General features: G+C 53.2%; 1 protein-coding gene across 5 annotated transcripts in view; it reads right to left on the reverse strand.

Annotated features, from left to right (window-relative positions):
* Nucleotides 1-22105, reverse strand: part of FARP2 (FERM, ARH/RhoGEF and pleckstrin domain protein 2) — a 100607-nt gene that overhangs the window by 72733 nt on the left and 5769 nt on the right. For 4 of the 5 annotated variants that reach the window (XM_055404085.2, XM_088835030.1, XM_088835029.1 and 1 more), the window contains exon 2: nucleotides 13233-13449. In XM_055404085.2, the coding sequence (XP_055260060.2) occupies nucleotides 13233-13421 (189 nt within the window). In that variant the 5' untranslated portion in view covers nucleotides 13422-13449. Of the gene's footprint in view, nucleotides 1-13232; nucleotides 13450-16660; nucleotides 16908-22105 lie in introns of those variants that run through there. The other variant, XM_088835028.1, reaches the window with a different exon arrangement.

The following is a 22105-nucleotide window of genomic DNA, read 5'->3' on the forward strand; positions in this document are numbered from 1 at the left end:
GTAGTGGAAAATGCAAAAAAAAAAAAACCCCAATATGAAACACTATTACTTTATAAATTCGGTTGACCTGCATAATCAAAAAATAAGAATATTAATTCTAAATGTAGAAATTCACAGCAATAAAGTTTGCTTTTTTCTGAAACAAGTTTGCCCTCCTCCAGCACTCTGAGGTCTCTCCCAATCCGATTCCACTGCTGCTGCTGCTGCGTCACTTCAGTCGTGTCCGACTCTGTGTGACCCCCTAGACGGAAGCCCACCAGGCGCCCCCGTCCCTGGGACTCTCCAGGCAAGAACACTGGAGTGGGTTGCCATTTCCTTCTCCAATGTGTGAAAGTGAAAAGTGAAGTGAAGTTGCTCAGTCGTGTCCGACCCTTAGTGACCCCACGGACTGCAGCCCACCAGGCTGCTCCATCCATGGGATTTTCTAGGCAAGAGTACTGGAGTGGGGTGCCGTTGCCTTCTCCGCTGATTCCACTAAATAAGGAAAAACTGAAGCCCCTTTGCAGAACCTGTGTTCTCAGCAAGAGTACCAAAGTCTCTCGAGATGTCTTTTTTACTCTTTGTAAGGTTACTACATATAGTAACAAGTCCAACTTTACCTCAGTACTTATATATAATTTATAGTTTCATTTCATAATACAATTTGGATTCTTTGCTACCTTTACGATATGTTTCTAATTTTTTATACAGTTTTACAACAGACGCAGGGTTGATGTAAATCTAAGCCAGGAGCAAACAGCTGTAAAGTTGACTCTCCTTGGTTTAATATGCTTGATTTAAAGGGGCCCATGTTCCAATATATTTTTCAGAAGGAAAGCAACATCTAGAGCCTTAAAGTCATTTTAAGTTGTCGTCACTGAAAATGACTGCAGCTATGAAATTAAAAGACGCTTGCTCCTTGGCAGAAAAGTTAGGACCAACCTAGGCAGCATATTAAAAAGCAGAGACATCACTTTGCCAAAGGTCCACCTAGTCAAAGCTATGGTTTTTTTTCTGTGGTCATGTATGGATGTGAGAGTTGGACTATAAAGAAAGCTGAGCGCCAAAGAATTGATGCTTTTGAATGTGGTGTTGGAGACGACTCTTGAGAGTCCCTTGGACAGCAAGGAGATCCAGTCAATCCATCCTAAAGGAGATCAGTCCTGAATATTCATCGGAAGGACTGATGTTGAAGCTGAAACTCTAATACTTTGGCCACCTGATGCAAAGAGCTGACTCACTGTAGAAGACCCTGATGCTGGGAAAGATTGAAGGTGGGAGGAGAAAGGGATGACAGAGGATGAGACGGTTGGATGGCATCACCGACTCAATGGACATGAGTCTGAGTAAACTCCGGGAGTTGGTGATGGACAGGGAGGCCTGGCATGCTGCAGTCAATGGGGTCGCAAAGAATCGGACACAACTGAGCAACTGAACTGAATGCACTGAAAATTACTTCAACGGAAAAAAAAGCTTTTCTTCTGCTACAAAAATCTAAATTTATCAGATCAAATATCAAAATATGCAAAAAAGCACAAGGTCACATATTATTTCTTCTCCAGGGGATCTTCCCGACCCAGGGATCTCCCGCAATGCAAGCAGACGCTTTACCCTCTGAGCCACCAGGGAAGCCCCATTAGTGGATTAAACATATGCAAAAAATATAATTATGAGAAAACACTATAAATATCTAAAATTAGAACAGTAAGAAAGGATGTATTTTTCATAATTAGGAATGTTAAAGTTACTTTAAAGAAAGATATCTTAGGCTAGACAGTGAAACTGGGACAAAGTCTACACACAGGCTTCTGAAGAGAGCTCAACCTAGGAGGGGGTTTTGGACCGAGGGCTGAGCAAGAAAATGTCAGTTTGATTTTCACCAGAAAAAAGCCCTCGTGGGATGGCTGGATCCTCATGGCCACGGTGGGAAAATCAAGTCGAGTTATATCAACTACAGAATTACATGCACAAAACCACAACATGTGTGCAAAGAACATCCCAAAGTTACATAAACTACACAATTACACATGCAAAACCACAACACACGTGCAAAGAACACCCCAAAGCAGTCCAACAACAACAGCGTGGAGGCACCTACAGATGTTCTTTACATCTCTCCTTAATGGCTAGTCAAAATCTCGCTAAAAACAAAAGCCCATAATTACTGCGACCCAGGAGTCAAGGGGCAGCGGGGTTTAAGGCGGCCTCCGTGGCCCACGGCCTAGACACCTGACCGACGCATTTCCCTGTGAGGAGCCGGGGCTGCCAGCACGGGAGGGCCAGGGCCTCCCTGGGGACCCACGCCCCCGGCGCCCCGTGCACACCCCGTGGCCCACAGTGCTGGTCCGTCCCCAGTCCTTCCTTTCTAAGGGGGACCCACACTCCTGCCCCATCCCCACTGTCTCTCTCCTGAGCACTGAGGGCTCAGCTTCCCTGGTGTATCTTTGAGCTCCTGCTGCACCACAAGCAGCAATGAGGCCGGCTCACCGTCCACTGTGACCCCGCGGCCGGGCGTCCTCAGCGTTGCCTCCCGCGAGCGAGGGGCCCCGGGCATGGCTCAGAACTGCGCGGACAGCCTGGTGTGGACATGCCATTCGTGTCCTGTCCTTCACTATAAGCTGTCAGCTGCTGCGCCTCCAGCATCCCCCGGCTTGTTCTTTTTACTTCAAATACAATATATTTAGTATTTCCCCAACCCTCAAATTCCTGTTGTTTTTTTTAACTTATAATATGATGTAGAAACATTTGCAAATCACATATTTGATAACGAGTTAAGATCCAGGATATATAGAGAAGTTTTAAATTCAACAAAAACCAAACAACGCAATTAGAAAATGGGCAAAGGATGTGAACAGACGTTCCTCCAAATAATATAATATACACACACACAAATAATATCCTATCTACACACACACAAATGGCCAATAAGCCCATGAAAAGATGCTCAGCATCTCTGATCGTCAGGAAATGCAAACGAAAACCACACTGAGATACCATCACCAATCTGTCAGGATGGCTGCTATCAAAAAAGGAAGGAAGGAGGAGAGAAAGAACGAAAGGAAAAATCTGAAAGTAAAAGAAAAGAACAAGCGTTGGCACAGACGTGGAGCAAAGAGAAACCCTCTGCACTATGGCTGAGAAAGTGGAACGGTGCAGCCACTGTGGAGCCAGTACGGAGGTCCCTCCAACGCTTCCCTGGTGGCTCAGCTGGTAAAGCATCCGCCTGCAAGGCAGGAGACCCTGGTTTGATCCCTGGTCAGGAAGATCCTCTGGAGAAGGGAAAGGCTACCCACTCCAGTGTTCTGGCTGGAGAACTCCACGAACCGTATAGTCCCTGGGGTCACAAAGAATCGGACTGAGCGACCTTCACTTTCCAATGACTACAGTAGAACCACACGATCCAGCACTCCCAATATCGGGGAGACACTCAAATGAAATGGAAGCAGTGTCTCGAGGTGATGTCTGCACCCCATCTTCAGAGCGGATAAAACACAGAAGCTGCCCAACTGTTCCTCAGCAAAGTGTGGTCTGTCCACACCGCGGGACACCATCAGCCCGGAAAGGGGCAAACCTTGACCCCACGTGTTTGAGAACAAACGTGGGATTAACCATGCTCACGAGCTGCTCAGAGGAGAAGAGTCACAGGTGGGGGGTCGGGGGTGTGTGAGTGTTTCCTGGGGACAGAACTTCAGCGTCACAGGAGGAAGTGTGACGGGGACGGCAGTGGAGTGTGCAGACCCGCTCCACCAAGCTGTGCACTGAAACACGGCGGGCGTGCTGCACCTCTGACGTATGCATTTCACTGAAAAAGAAGTGCTGACCACACACACCCACACCCACGCACACCCCACACACACATACACACACACACCCACGCACACAAAATCCCTCAAAACAAAAACCCAGTGGCTAAGGGGCGGGAGGAGAAGGGGACGACTGAGAATGAGATGTCTGGATGGCATCACCGACTCTGTGGACATGAGTTTGAGTGAACTCTGGGAGTTGGTGATAGACAGGGAGGCCTGGTGTGCTGTGATTCATGGGGTCGCGGAGAGTCGGACACGACTGAGCGACTGAACTGAACTGAACTGAAGCCTGATAAAACTGTGTCTACAAACCTAACTTCTGCTTGTTAAACTGGAGATTGTATGAAAACCATCATGGGCACCCGCCACTGGGCATGGCTGTGTGAGGGGCTCCTGTGTGAGGGGCTCCCCGGGGGCCACATACCCCCGACTGAAGCAGAACCCCCACTCCAGATACTTATCTAAAGGGAAAACCCAGAGCGTGCATGAGACTCATTAAACAGACTGAGAGCCAGAAAGCTCCAAAGGCGTCGAAACCTTCTGGAGGAGTTACACAGAAACGTGCTGTAGTATGTTAAGTCTGAAAACAGACCACAAGCGTGTGCAGTCCGATTCCAGGCAAGCTCAGCTAATGCATGAGCAGAGGCTGGGGGGACACCAGGACGCTGTGCGCGGCTGTCCCTGCCCGGGTCGATCCTTGCCTGTGGGCCTTTCAACATCCTTTACAGTTCTACCAGGAGCCCACGTGGCTTGAATGAATGTGGTCTCTGCTGTGACCCAAACAGGCAGTGTCAGGAGCCCCGCATGCCATCCTGGCTGGTCTCCGAGGTGCCAGCTGTGAGCGCTTCACTGGGAGAAGGACGGGGTTCAAGGTTAATCCTGGGGGACACGCTGGTCAGGAAACAGTGAGATGGACTCGGAAACCACAAGCTGTAAACACCATACAAGCGGAGACCCAGCATGCGCTCTGTGCGGGGGCACGGACAGCTGCCAACCTGCGCTCAGCTTTCTGGAGAACCTCAGTGACTTCCCTCAACTGAAAGGGATCAGTGACTCAGTTAGGTCCCTTAGGAGACAACGTGAATCATGGGCCCAGTTCAGTTCAGTTCAGTCGCTCAGTCGCGTCCGACTCTCCGCGACCCCATGAATCGCAGCACGCCAGGCCTCCCTGTCCATCACCAACTCCCAGAGTTCACTCAAACTCATGTCCACAGAGTCGGTGATGCCATCCAGCCATCTCATTCTCTGTCGTCCCCGTTTCCTCCTGCCCCCAATCCCTCCCAGCATCAGAGTCTTTTCCAGTGAGTCAACTCGTCGTATGAGGTGGCCAAAGTATCGCAGTTTCAGCTTTAGCATCAGTCCTTCCAATGAACACCCAGGACTGATCTCCTTTAGAATGGACTGGTTGGATCTCCTTGCAGTGCAAGGGACTCTCAAGAGTCTTCTCCAGCACCACAGTTCAAAAGCATCAATTCTTCGGCGATCAGCTTTCTTTATGGTCCAACTCTCACATCCACACATGACCGCTGGAGAAACCACAGCTCTGGGGGCGGGGGAGGGGGCAGAGGGGAGGCGGAGGGGCTGTGCTTGCTTTGTTCAGGGACTGAATGAACGGGGGCAGGGAGGAAGGCAGGTCAGGAGGGGCGGGTCCACAGAGGGTGCCCGCTTGGGAAGGTGCTCATTCCAGAGCCTGCGGCTCTTCTCCAAGCCGCTGGCCGCCCATCCTGCCCAGAGTCACCGGAGGGCTCTTCAGCAACACAGCAGGTTTTAAAGGTGCCCGTGGCGACCCGGATGTGCAGGAGGTGAGCACGGCCCACTGGAGGCCGCGTGGGGGGGGCAGGAGCACAGCAGTGCTCTCGGCAGAGACGACCTGGCCAGGGGTAGAATCAGCACGAGCAGGCAGGAGACGGCCCGGCCCCACCAGCAGCCTGCACTGGGCAGCAGCCCCGTGGACGAGGCGGCAGGACAGCCAGAGACCCAGAGGACGACTGGGCAGTGCCTGGGAAGCCGACGGCAAGGGAAACAGGCTAGCCCGCTCCCAGAGGACTCACGGACCTGATCAGGGTGGAGACGGCCACCCCCTCAGTCACAGGGGCCACGCTGGGGACACAGCGTGGGGAAACCTGCGCATGTGCACATGTGTGTGCAACACACACAAGGATTTCCGCAGCAGCCCTGCTTCTAGCATCCCGACACCATTCACCACGAGCAGAGCAGGCTCCAGCCCAGACGGGGGCGGCGGGGGGGGGGGGGCGCGGGGCGGCTGAGCAGAGGCCTGTGGGGAGACCCCGGGCCTTCCTGCCCCAGCTGGTCCACGTGGCCCCCACACGTCAGGATGGGCCCTGAGCAGAGCTGCCCAGACTGGAACACGCGCTGCCTCGAGCCACCCAGGCTGAGACCTACCACTTGGTCCCAAGCTGCCCCACCCGGCATCCTGAGGGAGAGAGAAGGCAGCTTACCCACCTTAGGGAAAGGGAACTGTGGGGTGACAAGCTGCAGGCCAGGAGACCCCGCAGAGGCCCAGGCAGCCGGGGCGCACACCCAGGCGGGCAGGGCCTCCCTGCGGGCAGCTGGGGAGGGTCGGGTGGAGGCTGAACAAAGCAGCCACCTGGAGAGCAATCTGGAACTGCGTCAGCTCAGCTCTCCTGGGCTTCCCCAAACAGAGGGCATTGGATTCTTCCTGGTCAGAAATGACAGTGCCATGTGGGGAGAGCAAGGGTTCGGGGGGCAGTGTGCGGAGCGGGGGGGTGGGGGTCACGGGCCAGATATGTTGCCAGGCAGCCCACTCCACCTCTGCCGCCCATCTCCTGCCAGGGCGGCCAAGAACACAGGCCCGCTGGGCGTCTCAGGCTCTCCGGGGACGGCTCCCAGGTGCAGACCACCCGTTGGGATGTGTCCTTCCCAGGACCCTCTGCTGAGACCCTGAGACAGCGGCTGTTCTCTACAACACAACGCGGGCACGGGGTTCCCTGCGTGCTGGTTCCTGATTCTCTTCCCTTCGTCATCGGTCATCCTCGCTGGCTCATCCAACAGAATGCACATGCCAACCCGCAGGTGTGCGCGTGTGCAGGCGTGTGTGCATGTGTGCTGACACTTCGATGCCACAGCTGGCACGCGTGTGTGCAGGCGTGCATGTATGCAGGCATGTGTGCGTGTGTGTAGGCGCTTCGATGCCACAGCTGGGGAAACGTCCACACTCCTGGCCCATCTCATCCTGCCACATTCCTGGGCTTCAGGGTCAAAAAGAGACCAACTTTCTAAAACCAAATAACAGGTTTCCAGAGCTGGCAGGACCACGTGGAGGCTGCCTGGGCTGGAGACGCAGGGCTCTGGGCTAAGCCTGCACTATCCCCACCTCAGAAGCTGAATTACTGGCTTCTCCCGAGATCAGACCAAAGTGAGTTCCGAGGCGGTCTCTCTGCCATATTTAGGTGTTCATGCGGGGGTGGCGACAGACGTCTGGCTATGATACTTTCTGGAGTTCTGGCTATGTCTTCCTGGCCAGAAAGAAAACATTAAGTTTTTCCGGGAACAGCAACCTCAGGTCTTCCAGAACGGGCCTTCGTGACCAGGGCTTGTCCTCCTACTTGTCCCATATTCAAGCCAAAGCGTTTGCAATTCACAGAAAAGAAAAGGACGCCCATTCTGGAGATTCTGAGCGTGTGAGGAAACGGGGAACGTGAGCAAGTTTCGTGTTTGCTGGGCCCCCACCCCCACCTGGCAGCAAAGGCAGGCACGCACTCCGGGGAGAGGCCCCCTGCCCAACCGCGCCCCAGATGGTTCCTTCAGCCACCAAGTGGCACTTTGTCCACAGACCAGGTAACAGGGAAGTGACAGCTGACCTCAGTCCCTGACCGGCCAGCAAAGGGCCTGCTCTGTGCCCCCTCCCCGACGCTGCGCCTGCAGCCCAGGGGAGGCCCCTCAGGGGGCACGGCACGGCCCCACGGGGCACCCGCCGACAGGGTGGGGAGCTGGACACTCTCCACTGGCCTCCAGATGGCTTCTCTCACGGATCAGAACAAAGACTTTCCGGAGCCGAGGCCAGATCTCTAATTTAAAAACCATGGAATTCATTTAATTAACTGAAAACAAATCATGACTTTGCTAGATCAAAAACCTGGCCACTGACCGACCGGGGAGCTAGAATGCCATCGATAAATGCCTGACATCGCTTAAAATAAGTCACAGCTGAAGCTTCACCCTGCGTCCGTCAGACAGACTTCTGCCTCCTCTGCCCGCCCTTCCACACAAAACAGAGGTGTTTGAACTAGTGACCAGTAAAAACCATAAAGTGCCTCTTGCTCCATCATCTTACCTGACCGCAATAAGCTTAAGTTTGCTGCACAAGTGAGCGTCATGTGTGAAGCTACTCATAGATACTGGCAGCTGTTACTTATAATAAGACACACGAGCTGAAAATACAGTGTCAGTAAATGGTCCCACCTCTATCAACTACGTGACCATGCTAAATGGAACGTCAGTGTTTTCAGATACCGCACAAGGCGGCCCCCACTGTCTGCCAGCCTCAGTGCCCAGGCCTGCAGGCCCTGCCTCTGGCCTGCTTCCCCCGTGGTCCTCACCACGCTGGGGTGTAGAGCCACTCACTCGACATGAGGTCATGGGCTCACCAAGACCCTGAGCTTCACAGTGACTCACTGTCAACCCACGGAACCACCCAAAAGGTGACTTTTAATAGTACAATTCTCATATTTGGGGCTTAAATCCTTCCTTTCTTAAGCCATTAAGAATTTTAAAAATTTTAGCTGAAATCACAATGGGACACCACTTCAAACCCACCAGGACGGATAGACTCAAAAACTCAGGTAATAGTGCAGGGGAGAACGTGGAGAAACTGGAGGCCGTGCTGGTGGGAGGGAGACGGGGAGCCCCCCTGCAAGGCAGTGGGCCACCCCCGAGCGCTCACACATGGGCGTCAGCCCTGATACATGGACACGCGTGCCCGCAAGTTGTGCACACTGACGTTCACAGCAGCAGTGTCCGCTGCAGCCCAGGGGAACGGCCTCAGCTGACGGTGGAGGAGAAAACGGGTCTGTCGGTGCCGTCTTGCCATTCACATGGTTCGCTGAAGCCGCAGTAGGCAAGGCACGAGAGGGAAAACGGGAAGAAAAGTCGAGGGGCCACAGGGAAGGCAGGTGCGCTGCATGCTCTCGTGGCTGAGCAGTGGACACGGCCACAAGGTGACGCAGGGCTCCTCAGGCAGGGCTTACACGTGCTTACAGAGCAAACGCAACCCACGGCCAAGCAAGGAGGTGGAGACGCGCACACACAGGGGCAGCAGGCTCAGCTGTCACATAACCATGGCTTTACACACGGCGGGCGGGAGCAAGTCGCCGTGCAGCCAGAGGGCCTGACTGTCGCCATTTGGCTGATTTTCTCTCTCCCCACAGGCACCCTGGAGTGTGATTCCACCAGCAAAAGGGGACAATACTGCACACTGTGCTCCACAGAGGAAGCCCTAACACACCACGCTTGGCGGGAAGCCACCCACAGAAGGCCACAAACAGCCCCTCAGAGGGAAGCCCACGGCGCTCACATCTGTGGGGACAGGACGCCGGTCCCGGACTCTCAGAGGCAGGGGTGAGGGTGGAGCACACTAGCTGGGTGGGGGCTGATAGCTGAAGGGCGCGGGGGTCCCCACGAGGTTGAGACACCGGGGAGCTGACCACAGGGACGGCTGTGCACGTCTGTGACCACAATAGAGCCGCTGCCTTGTACGCTCTACATGGGTGACCGTGTGGCTGCTCAGCGTGTGCAACGCTGCTCTGGAAAAAGCAGGCCCAGCTTCGGAGAGGCTGACTGTGGGGCGCCCGGGTGGCAGCGTGGGGTCCAGGGATGTGCAGGGGCCCGTGGGTGGTGGGTGGAGCCGGGGCTCCGGGGGGAGGGGATGAACTGCGGCCCAGGGGGCAGGGGGCGGGGCGGGGGCTGCCCAGGTGACTCGGCCCGGGGGCTTCTCACAGAGGCAGAGACAATGCTTCAAAAGTAACCAAACTGCTAAGTGCATCCTCAGCCCCTGAGACGGAACCTGCGGCTCCCCCGTGGGCCTTGTCCCACTCCACCACCGTCTGCACAGGAGGGAAGGTCAGCACATAAGCCCTGCGGGTCCACAGACACGCCCGCAGGACACTCAGTGGGAAGTAAACCAAACAAGCACACGCAGTAGGCGTGGATGGCCAGAGAGAGCCCCCCACAAACAGCAAGTGAGTCCCTAAGGCCAGAGGACGCTGCCGCACGGGGAGAAATAGACCCCTCGGGAGAGCGCATGCCCCCCGCCTAGCTCATCTGGGCCACACTGGGCCACATGTGGACGCAGCCTCACTGCCCTGACCTGCCTTCAGCAGCAGAGCCTGGCTCCAGGCCCACGAGACATCCTCTGAGCTACCGAGAGAGGCCACTGGCCAGGGACCTCCCACCAGGCACCCACATCCACACCAGCCCCAGCACAGAGCAACCAGCGGGCCACAGCGTACCTCTCAGGGCCAGCCTGCTGGGTGAGGGGCGGCCGGCGTGGACACGGGGCAGTGATGGGGAGCAGGGAGGAGCCTGGACGGAAGCCAGTCGCGACCCTGCATCATGGACCCGTGGGGAACGGGGCAGGCGGGCACACCTTCTCTGCAGCCCTTCCCAAGCAGTCCGAGAGGTCTGTCAGCAGCCAAGACACCAACACCAGAGCTCCGGGACACGTTCTTCACAGGGCTGCGGTCCTGACCGCTGGCGACAGCTGCTGGGAAAGCCTCACGAGTGCTCCCCACTCTGCACACCTCCCCGCCCCGGGGCCTGGCTGGCCGGAGGCCTGCTTAAGTAGGGGGACTCGGCGGAAGCTGCAGGGGTGAGCCCCAGCCGGGACTTCACGGCTCCCACCACAAGCACACGCCCATCCCCACGCCTACACGGCCACACCAGCTAGCTGGAGGGTGAGGGCCACATACAGACAGCTTCCGGCTGGGCCCAGACTCAGGAGTGAGGTCGTGCTAACCCCTTGGCCAGGCCAAGCCAGAAGACCCTCCAAGCCAACACTCAGACGTGCAGGAAGCATTAAAGGTTCACTCAGGTTATCAAGTCTGGGGCGGTTTGTTACTCAGCAAAGCTGACTGACACAGTTGTGGAAGATAGGGCACTTACAATACAACTAATTTACAAAAATATATGTTGAGTTTTAGCTTCTCCTGAAAGGCAGATTTGAGTGATCTCAGGCACAACTTAAAAAGTACCCTATCCAACTCATGATATGCAACAGCAACTTGACTCTTTTAATTTCTGGACTCCACCAAATATCTCAAAATACCAAACATGATGGTTCCACCTGATTAAAGGAAACGGCAATTTCAATTTATTAAAACTTCGACAAGTTCGATACAATCTGAACCTTTATACAATGGTGTCTCTGATTTACAAGTGAATTTCCCAGAGAAGAATTACATCTTATTTGTGACTCAGCAATAAATGTCTGCTTTCTCCTTTTTTGAGCTTAGGTTTAGTTGATAAAGACTATTACCCAGGACCAAAAAAGATGCTCCGAAAGTAAACCCTAAATAATGCAGAAATCTTTTCTCTTCTTCCTTCTTTCTTTCCTTTCCTTCAAAATATCTAAAGCTCTTCTAAGCTTGCGAGCATGCTAAGTATTTCAGCCGTGTCTGACTCTTTGTGACCTCATGGACTGTAGCCCACCAGGCTCCTCTGTCCATGGGATTCTCCAGGCAACAATACGGGAGTGGGTAGCCATGCCCTCCTCCAGGGGACCTTCCCGACCCAGGGATCGAACCTGCGTCTCCTGCACTGGTGGGCGGGCTTCTCACCACTAAGCACCTGGGAGCCCCCTCTGAAGCCTGGACCATAGCAAGTGCGTTCACCACAGGGCAGCTTCATGGTGGAGATTATTCCAAACATTGGGCTGGAAAAGACCTGGGAGCCCAACTAATTCCCAGACTTTAACCGGTTTCTCCAGGTGACGCGTCAGAGGACGGTGAGAAAGTGAGAGGGAACAGAGAGCCGCCCGCTCCCCGGGGCGCAAAGGTGTCTGCTCCAGACTCCCTGTCCTGTAAAGGCAGCCTCTTGCAACACAGGAGTGTCACTGAAAGTGGACGGGCAGGTCCTGCCAGTGTCAGTTACCTGCCCGATTAACTGATACTTGCTTTCTTCCTCAGGTGAGACCTAAGAACCTGCAGGGTCCTCGAGTCCAAACACTAGGGACCCAGGCACTGGATACCTGCCATGGAACACGCGAGCAAGAGAGGCCGGTAGGCCCTGGGTTCCGAGCTGGGCTGGGGGCGCCTCTCCCCACCCCCGCCCAGGTGGCCCCCCTGCCTCCTCCCCACGCTCACCTCCTTCCTCGCCTCTGCCCTCACAGCGCTTTCTGCAGGCAGGCTCCAGCTTCCTCCAGCCCCTCACACCTGCCCACTTTCTGTGCAGCCCCCGACCTCCCCCCAAGCACAAGCCAGCCTCTGCTCAAGTTAGAGCTCATCCTCGCTCTAGTCTGTCACGTCAAGAGCAGGGGAACGCAGTCAAAGGTATTACTTTAATAAAAAATATTAGAAAAATAATTTATTTCTGCATTCCCTGGTAGCTCAGCTGGGAATCTACCTGCTATGCAGGAGATCCCAGTTTGATTCCTGGAAGCTCCCCTGGGGAAGGGATAGGCTACCCACTCCAGTGTTCACGGCCTTCCCTGGTGACCCAGACAGTAAAGAGCCAGCCTGCGACATGGGAGACCTGGGTTCGATCCCTGGGTCAGGAAGATCCCTTGGAGGAGGGCATGGCGACCCCCTCCAGTATTCTTCCCCAGAGAATCCCATGGACAGAGGAGCCTGGCGGGCTACAGTCCATGGGGTCACAAAGTCGGACATGACTGAGCGACTTAAGCACACACACACACACTTATGAAGATGAGCAATTTTTTAAAAGACCATTTATTCTAATACTATTTAGAAAATCATAAAAAATATCTTCAAACATTTGCTATACTCAATTGTTTTTGCCAATCGGTGCAAGCTACTACAGGGAATTTTCAAAGTAAAAGTGTTCTTATTGCTGACCCAGAAAAACGAGTTCTGTGCCAGGTTCCTCATGGCTCAGCCCTCACCCAGCAACCCCGAGAAGCAGGGCCTGGAGCCGCCCCTACATGCAGACAAGGAAGTGGACACACTGCAAGGCTGAGGGGTGCCTCTCACCCAGCTGCTTAGCCACCAAGACTCGGGAGCAGGCAAGCTGGTTCCCGCCTGCACTGCACGGCACTCAGCCAGCCTCTTGAACGCCCACATTGCGTCAGAAGCTTAAAGGAAAGGCAGGAGAATGTCACTCTCCAACTTCACTGTTTCCAAGCATTTTGTTACCCAGCTACTCGAAGCAACTTGATAAACAGGCAAAGTCTACTAGCAACGTGGAATTTGGCCCTTCTCAGCGAGCACCAGGCATAGGCCCCGGGCTTCTTACCTCGACGTCAAACACCTCGACGGAGTCGTCTAGCAGCTGCACGCGGAGGTGTGTCTGGACCACTGGCCGCGCCGCCCCTGCTGGGGGCCCCTGCCCAGGCTCCAGGGTACTGACGCCAGCGGGGGTCGCAGTGCCCAGGCGTGCCCCTGGGGTCTGCAGGACTCTGTATGTTCCTTCCAGCTCCCCCATTCCTCAGCAGCTGAGAAGGAGAAGTGTGCTAAAACAAACAGAAAACCCCAATTATCTTCAGTCGTTTCGATTTTAAAACAACATAAGAAAATCACTGGGTAGACCGTAATTCTCAGCACTGATTTTGTGCCTCTGCGAGTCTTAAACTACCTCCAAATGGCTTAGAAAGATCATATTCTCCTCATACACGGGCGGCTGGCGCACAGATGCCAGTCAGCAGCAGCCCCAGGACCAATGTCTCCTGGGTGTGTAGGCCGGGCAGTGCCAGCTGACCCGCAGACCCTCTGAAGGGGACCCCTGGAGCGGGGCGGCCCACAGCCACCTGCCTCTCCTTCCCAGCCACCTCCTCCCAGCCCGGCCCAGAGGTTCAGGCACCCACACGCTGTGTGCACAGCCCAGGGCCTTCCAGCAAAGGTGTGTGGGAACACACAACTTGGGTCATGGGTCCCCACCCCACCGACATGGAGGGCACAACCCAAGGAAGGTGGATGGAGATGCTGGGGCCACCTTTGCTGGCCCTGCAAGCCCTGGTCTCTCAGCTGCATCTCCAGGCTGCAGAGGCGTCGCCGGGGTTCGGAGGAAACTTGACCCGGCGCCTGACAGCGTCAGGGAGCCCCCAGCCCCAGACGGCAGCATGGCACACACCATGGAGACCCCACGCCTCTGCCGTTGCCCGCACTGCCCTGCCCCCACCTCCACAATAACCTCATCGTCATTGCCACCCCCCCACACCCTCCTCACCAATGAGGACGCTGAGGGTCTGAGAGGGTCAGAGGTGCCCCAGGAGGTGCCTGTGCCCTTCCAACACTCCCTGCTGTGTGGGGAAAGGTCTCCAGCTCTAAGCTATTAACTTGAAAAGAGCCCATCTCATCATTCTCTTTAACAATGAAAGAATAGGCTAAGTATCTGCTAGAATCTAGTAATTCAGGCTTGCTTTCATTCGTCCTTATTAATAAAGTTACCTTCTACTTATGGCAAATTCCCTTAAGTATGCCTATTTGTGCATAAAAGTCAATTTAAAGAAACACACTTACTGGTTAAACATGGTAAGACAAAAACAAATGCCAGATGTTTAACCAAGAAAGAATGCAGATGCCACAAAAATTATTTTAGTTTGCTTACTCATCTTTGAAAAGTCTTTGACTAGCCTGCAGTAAATATTTTGGAGAATTAACCTCACTAGACTCCTGGTCCACTCCGTTTCATGCCAACTTCACTGCTGAGCTCCCTGGCCTTCTTTCAAGCTAGTTTTGTTATCAAGAAAGACTAACTCACGAGCTTCTTATCTCTTGAATTAAGATTGAAAAGCTTCTCGTGACCTGCTGCCCAGCACCCCCTGCTTAAGCCCCACTCAGCTGGGGCTTTCCCAACCATCCGGCCGAGAACTGACGCGCACGTCTGGTTTATCAACAAGCAAACAGAAAACAAGCCAAGACCGCTGGGAAGGTGAGACGAGCACAGCACGAGCAGAGTGACGAGGCAGCGGGTCATCCTGCCGGACACAGCTCCCAGCCGGCCTCCAACACAAGCCAACGGCTGACCCCACACTCAGCCCCAGCTGAGCCGCGAAGGTGGTTCAGGCTGGCAATCACCAGCCAACTTCAGAGCTCTCCCTCCAGGCTGCATGGCCCTGGGAGAGGGAATTCTTACTGTGGCTAACGTCACGGGCGTCAAAGAACATGCACTGCCTCAGGACACGAGGCACTGCACAGGCCACGGGCTTGATCAACGCGGCAGAAACGTGCTCCCACGTCACTGAGTGTGAGGTCCATGAGGCACTGAGAACCACACACGTGAGTGCGTTCATTCCAGCGCTGAACGTGGGAGGCCACCGCGGAAGCAAGGGTGTGAAGCAGATGCGCCCACCTGCCAGCTGTCCCAGATGTGCAGACAGGTGAGAGGGAGCCGCGATGGGCTCACAGCGCTCACCCGCCACCAGAAGAGGCCCTTCTGAAACAAGCGGTGGGCACCAAACGATCCTTTCCCTTTTAAGTAAAGCTAAAATTCTGAAGCAATGTACACAACCAAGGTATTTTTTTGAATCATTTCTGTTGTGTATTCCATTGTATAATTCTCATTTATATTTTTTCATAAAAATTTTAGATGGAAAAAATTTCTTCAGGTTTTTCCCTTTGACTTATTATAAGAAAGTTGTATCTAAACACCTACTTCTTAAAAAAAAAAGAAAAAAGCCAACAAAAAACCCAAACCAAGCAAGACTAAGCTACTGTACTCATTCAGGTGAGAAACGGCAGGACGAATGTGCAAGGAGGCTGTCCCAGAAGAGCCAGGGCTGGGGTGCCCTTGGGGGGCTGCCCCGGGGCGGCACAGTGGGGGGCTGCAGGTGTGGCCAGCACAGCCCCATGGCCCGAGTGGACACTGTCCAGTCAGCTCATCAAGCTGTGCGTTTGATTCATGTAGTTTTAACAGCACACTGTTAATCAACCACTGTTTATCTCTCCTAGGAACAAAACACACCTTCAGTTCAGTTCAGTTGCTCAGTCGTGTCCGACTCTCTGCGAACCCATGAATCACAGCACGCCAGGCTTCCCTGTCCATCACCAACTCCCGGAGTTCACTCAAACTCATGTCCATTGAGTCGGTAATGCCATCCAGCCATCTCATTCTCTGTCATCCCCTTCTCCTCCTGCCCCCAATGCTTCCCAGCATCAGAGTCTTTTCCAGTGAGTCAACTCGTCGCATGAGGTGGCCAAAGTATTGGAGTTTCAGCTTTAGCATCAGTCCTTCCAATGAACACCCAGGATTGATCTCCTTTAGAATGGACTGGTTGGATCTCCTTGCAGTCCAAGGGACTCTCAAGAGTCTTCTCCAGCACCACAGTTCAAAAGCATCAATTCTTCGGCAATCAGCCTTCTTCACAGTCCAACTCTCACATCCATACATGACCACTGGAAAAACCATAGCCTTGACTAGATGGACGTTGGCTGGCAAAGTAATGTTTTTGCTTTTTAATATACTATCTAGGTTGGTCATAACTTTCCTTCCAAGGAATAAGTGTCTTTTAATTTTATTGCTTAATTTCATTCTAACACACATTAGATAAATGGAAAAACACTTTTCCTGGATCAAGGAATTCTAAAACATGGCCTCTGCACGTTTATATGTCTTATGAGCAGCAAGCTTCTATCCCAGTCATTGCCACCTGGTTAAAGGAAGACACCTACCTGGCTGAAGCCGAGACCAAGGACCACAAGACACCCTCACACCCGGAGGCTCACCTGGGGAGGATGACTCTCCTGAGAGGAGCCGAGGACACTGGGCACCCTCCTGAGGATGCTCCAGGAGAGGACGACTCTCCTGAGAGGGCCCGAACCCATGGGGCACCCTCCCACGGACGCTCCAGGAGAGCTCTGCTTGCTATCACACACCAGCAATGTGCACACACATCCTATTTAGTGACTACTCATCTTCTAGCTTTGGAAGTACAGGAAGGAAGAAACTTAAAAAATCAGGTGGAACCGCGGGTTGCAAATAGCGGCTGACCTTAGTCTCACTCTGGAGTGAGCAGAGTGACAGGACCCTCCCTGCCGGAGCAGGAAGCCGCTTGCTCAACAGTGTTGCCTCAGCCTGACTGCTTCCTCTAGCCTGACCACGGGGAGAAAGGAAAAATGTATGCACTGAATCAGCTTTGCATAAATTACAGCCTAACAGAAATTACCTTGTTTTGCTCTGTGTGCTTATAAATAAACATTAAAAAGGCAAGAGTATGCAAACTAGATGAGACACACAGCAAGCGCTGCCCAGTCCTGTGGGCTCTGAAGGGCAGAGGGCAGCTGCTCGGCTGCCAGAGACCTCTCCAGGGGGACCTCTCCAGGGGGACCCTCTCCAGGGGGACCTCTATAGGGCGACCCTCTCCAGGGGGATCTGGGGAACCTCCTCAGGGCAACCCTCTCCAGAGACCTGGAGGGAATCAGTCAGAACCCAGGGACTGACGAGGGACTCGGCTCACCGTCCCTTCTTCCTCTATGTGATCTAGGGATCTGGGGGACCTCTCCAGGGGGACCTCTCCAGGGGACCTCTCCAGGGGGACCTCCTCCAGAGGGATCTGGGGGACCTCTCCAGGGGGACCTCTCCAGAGACCTGGAGGGAGTCAGTCAGAACCCAGGGACTGACGAGGGACTCGGCTCGGCTCACCGTCCCTTCTTCCTCTATGTGATCTAGGGATCTGGGGGACCTCTCCAGGGGGACCTCTCCAGGGGACCTCTCCAGGGGGACCTCCTCCAGAGGGATCTGGGGGACCTCTCCAGGGGGACCTCTCCAGAGACCTGGAGGGAGTCAGTCAGAACCCAGGGACTGACGAGGGACCCGGCTCACCGTCCCTTCTTCCTCTATGTGATCTAGGGATCTGGGGGACCTCTCCAGGGGGACCTCCTCCAGAGGGATCTGGGGGACCTCTCCAGGGGGACCTCTCCAGAGACCTGGAGGGAGTCAGTCAGAACCCAGGGACTGACGAGGGACTCGGCTCGGCTCACCGTCCCTTCTTCCTCTATGTGAACAAAATGTCCTGCAGTCTCAGTTCTGAAACTGTTTCTGGTGTCTGGATACAATTCCCACCACTGACGTCTGGTGTTATAAACTTGGCTCCTATACATTCTCATTTAATAAAAACCTTCAGAACCACCGTGTGATGCATAACTTCCACTCTAAAGTTGGAACAATTCGGCTCAAAGGTCTGCCGAAGCTCTGACGCCGCGCCAGCTCAGGTTGGTGGCAGAGGCACCACTGGGGCGGGGCAGCGCCGATGGAGGCGGAGTGGGGGCATGTGAGCAGCTGTGGAGCTGCCACTCGGAGTCTCTGTGAACTCTAAAAAAAATGGGTCTGCTCCCCAGCTGCCTCCCCCTTGGCCGGAAAATGAGCACGTGGCTCACTAGCAAGCACAGCCCTCTGTCCACAGCACAGGAAGCTGCTGAAATTTCTATCATGGGAAAAAGGTCTCTGTGTGCTTCTCTGGTGTGAAGGTGGATACACGCCAGGTGCCACGCGGGTGTGTGGCACGTGAGCTCTGGTTAAGAGGAGGACCATAAACACACGCATTTGCTTCCACTCAAACAAGCACGCTGGAGGATAAACTACCCAAACAGCCGCCTCTGGCGGGCGCTAGTGCTGGGAGGGCAGCGCTGGGAGCCCCGTTTCTGGAGTCTGCAGTGCTCATGTCTCAGGTCAACTAGGGAACCTCATCGACGGTCTCACATTTGCAAAGTGCTTTTGCCACATAACATAACCTGTTCTCAGAAGTAACACTGGGGGTGATGGCCTTAGGGGACAAAGTTCTGCCGACCCCAAAGTCTTTGTCCAGTAATTCCAATATCTGCATCATCTTAGCTGCAGCCTGTCTTCTCTCCTGTGAGCTGGTATTTCCCTGGTTCTATGTATGTCAGGTAATTTTGGATTGTATCCTGGAGAGTTAAAATACTGTGTTGGACTTAACTGGTGATGCAGTGGGTAAGAATCCACCTGCCAATGCAGGGCACGTGGGTTTGATCCCTGGTCCAGGAAGATTCTACATGCCACAGAGCAATTAAGCCCATGAGCCATTACTACTGAGCCTGCACGTTCCAGGACCCATGAGCTGCAAGGTCTGAAGCCTGAGCACCTACAGCCTGTGCTCGACAACAAGAGAAGCCCCTGCAGTGAGAAACCCACACACCACAAGGAACAACAGCCCCTACTCGCCCAAACTAGAGACCCTGAGCAGCAACGAGGAGCCAGCGAAGCCACAAACAAACAAGTAAAATACACAAAACATTGCACTGTGAGTCTCTGGCATCACTTAAATCCCACGACAACGTGGCATCTTTGTTTAGCTGCATTGGCCTTGCCAGGGTTGCATGGAGGCCTCAGCATCAGCCCTACCTGCAGAGGCTCCACCCTCCCTGGGCACCATACACGGCACCCGCCTGGCTCCCGGGCTGTGGGCCCCATTAGCCGAGTTCCTGCGGCCAAGCGGCACAGAGTCAGCCCCATGTGGGCACAGCTCAGCGCTGGGCCCACAAATTCATCAGCAACTCTGGGGTCACCCCCTCAGGCCCCCTCTCTACTAGGGTCACCCCCTCTCCATGGGCGTTACCCCCTCAGGCCCCTTCTCCACAGGCATCACCCCTTTAGGCCCCCCCTCCACTAGGGTCACCCCCTCTCCATGGGTGTCACCCCCTCAGGCCCCTTCTCCATGGGCATCACCCCCTCGGCCCCCTGTCCACAGCTCCCTGGCTTACTCCTCAGTTCTCCAGCCAGAAGCCTGCAGCTGACGGCCTGCCCGCTGGGGGCTGCCCCGGCTGCAGGAGAGAGTAGAGCGCCCCAGAGTCACAGGCGTCTGCAGGCCCTGCTGCCACAGGCCTGGCTGGAGGACAGGGAGAGGGAGGGGCATGGGGGCCTGAACCGTCTCTCTGGAACCCAAGCTGGGCAGCCCCTCCTGCAGCCCCGTCTCTCTGGAACCCAAGCTGGGCAGCCCCTCCTGCAGCCCGCCCGGTGCGTACCTGGAGCGCGCCTCTGGGCTCTGGCTGCCCTGGGAGCAGTCTGGGAGGCGGAGGAGCATCAGGAGCCTCACTGCTTGTGCGTGGTGCTGCCCGCTGTTTCCTCATGGCTGCTCTACTCAGCTCTGCAGCCAGGGCAGTGGGCGAACCAGGGAGGAGGGGGCTTATGCCTCTTCCCAGAAACAGAACTCGACCTCCGGGCATGCAGGGGGCCAGACACTGGAGTCATCATCAGACACGTGAAAAGGCAAGCAGAGAGTGGCACTCAGCAGCCAAAACCGTACCGCCCGCCCATCCGAAAAAAGAAGTTTCACTGCAGCAGTATACTTAGGAATACGCCATAGATTTTTAACTTTTTTGAATGGAATTCTGCAAAACAGAATTTATCAGGACTCCTGCTGTTCCAAGACACAATCTGTAGCTGTGCTAGAAAGAGCAAGCGTGAAACCATGTTTTTTTTTTTTAATCGTTATCCTCTTGCTATATTCCATATATGTGTGTTAATATACTGTATTGGTGTTTTTGTTTCTGGCTTACTTCGCTTTGTATAATAGGCTCCAGTTTCGTCCACCTCATTAGAACTAATTCAAATGTATTCTTTTTAATCGCTGAGTAGTACTCCATTGTGTCAATGTACCACAGCTTCCTTATCCATTCGTCTGCAGATGGACATCTGGGTTGCTTCCATGCCCTGGCTATTATAAACAGTGCTGCGATGAACACTGGGGTACATGTGTCTCTTTCAATTCTGGTTTCCTCGGTGTGTATGCCCAGCTGTGGGATTGCTGGGTCGTATGGCAGTTCTATTTCCAGTTTTTTAAGGAATCTCCACACTGTTCTCCATAGTGGCTGTACTAGTTTGCATTCCCACCAACAGTGTAAGAGGGTTCCCTTTTCTTCACAGCCTCTCCAGCATTTATTGCTTGTAGACTTTTGGATAGCAGCCATTCTGACTGGCGTGAAATGATACCTCATTGTGGTTTTAATTTGCATTTCTCTAATTATGAGTGATGTTGAGCATCTTTTCATGTGTTTGTTAGCCATCTGTATGTCTTCTTTGGAGAAATGTCTGTTTAGTTCTTTAGCCCATTTTTTGATTGGGTCGTTTATTTTTCTGGAATTGAGCTGCAGGAGTTGCTTGTATATTTTTGAGATTAATCCTTTATCAGTCATTTGCTATTATTTTCTCCCATTCTGAAGGCTGTCTTTTCACCTTGCTTATAGTTTCCTTTGCTGTGCAGAAGCTTTTAATTTTAATTAGGTCCCAATTGTTTATTTTTGCTTTTATTTCCAAAATTGACAAACCACTAGCCAGACTCATCAAGAAACAAAGGGAGAAAAACCAAATCAATAAAATTAGAAATGAAAAGGGAGAGATCACAACAGACAATACAGAAATACAAAGGGTCATAAGAGACTATTATCAGCAATTATATGGCAATAAAATGGACAACTTGCAAGAAATGGACAAATTCTTAGAAAAGTACAACTTTCCAAAACTGAACCATGAAGATACAGAAAATCTTAACAGACCCATCACAAGCATGGAAATTGAAACTGTAATCAGAAATCTTCCAGCAAACAAAAGCCCAGGTCCAGATGGCTTCACAGCCGAATTCTACCAAAAATTTAGAGAAGAGCTAACATCTATCCTACTCAAACTCTTTCAGAAAATTGCAGAGGAAGGTAAACTTCCTAACTCATTCTATGAGGCCACCATCACCCTAATACCAAAACCTGACAAAGATGCCACAAAAAAAGAGAACTACAGGCCAATATCACTGACAAACATAGATGCAAAATCCTTAACAAAATTCTAGCAATCAGAATCCAACAACACATTAAAAAGATCACACATCATGACCAAGTGGGCTTTATCCCAGGAATGCAAGGATTCTTCAATATCCGCAAATCAATGTAACCCATATTAACAAATTGAAAAATAAAAACCATAGGATTATTTCAATAGATACAGAGAAAGCCTTTGACAAAATTCAACATCCATTTATGATCAAAACCCTCCAGAAGGCGGGAATAGAAGGAACATTCCTCAACGTAATAAAAGCTACATATGACAAACCCACAGCAAACATTATCCTCAATGGTGAAAAATTGAAAGCGTTTCCCCTAAAGTCAGGAACAAGACAAGGGTGCCCACTCTCACCATTACTATTCAACATAGTTTGGGAAGCT

Source organism: Moschus berezovskii, chromosome 4 (genome assembly GCF_049115385.1).
Source record: "Moschus berezovskii isolate FMDL1 chromosome 4, NW_MosBer_1.0, whole genome shotgun sequence".
NCBI lineage: Eukaryota > Metazoa > Chordata > Mammalia > Artiodactyla > Moschidae > Moschus > Moschus berezovskii.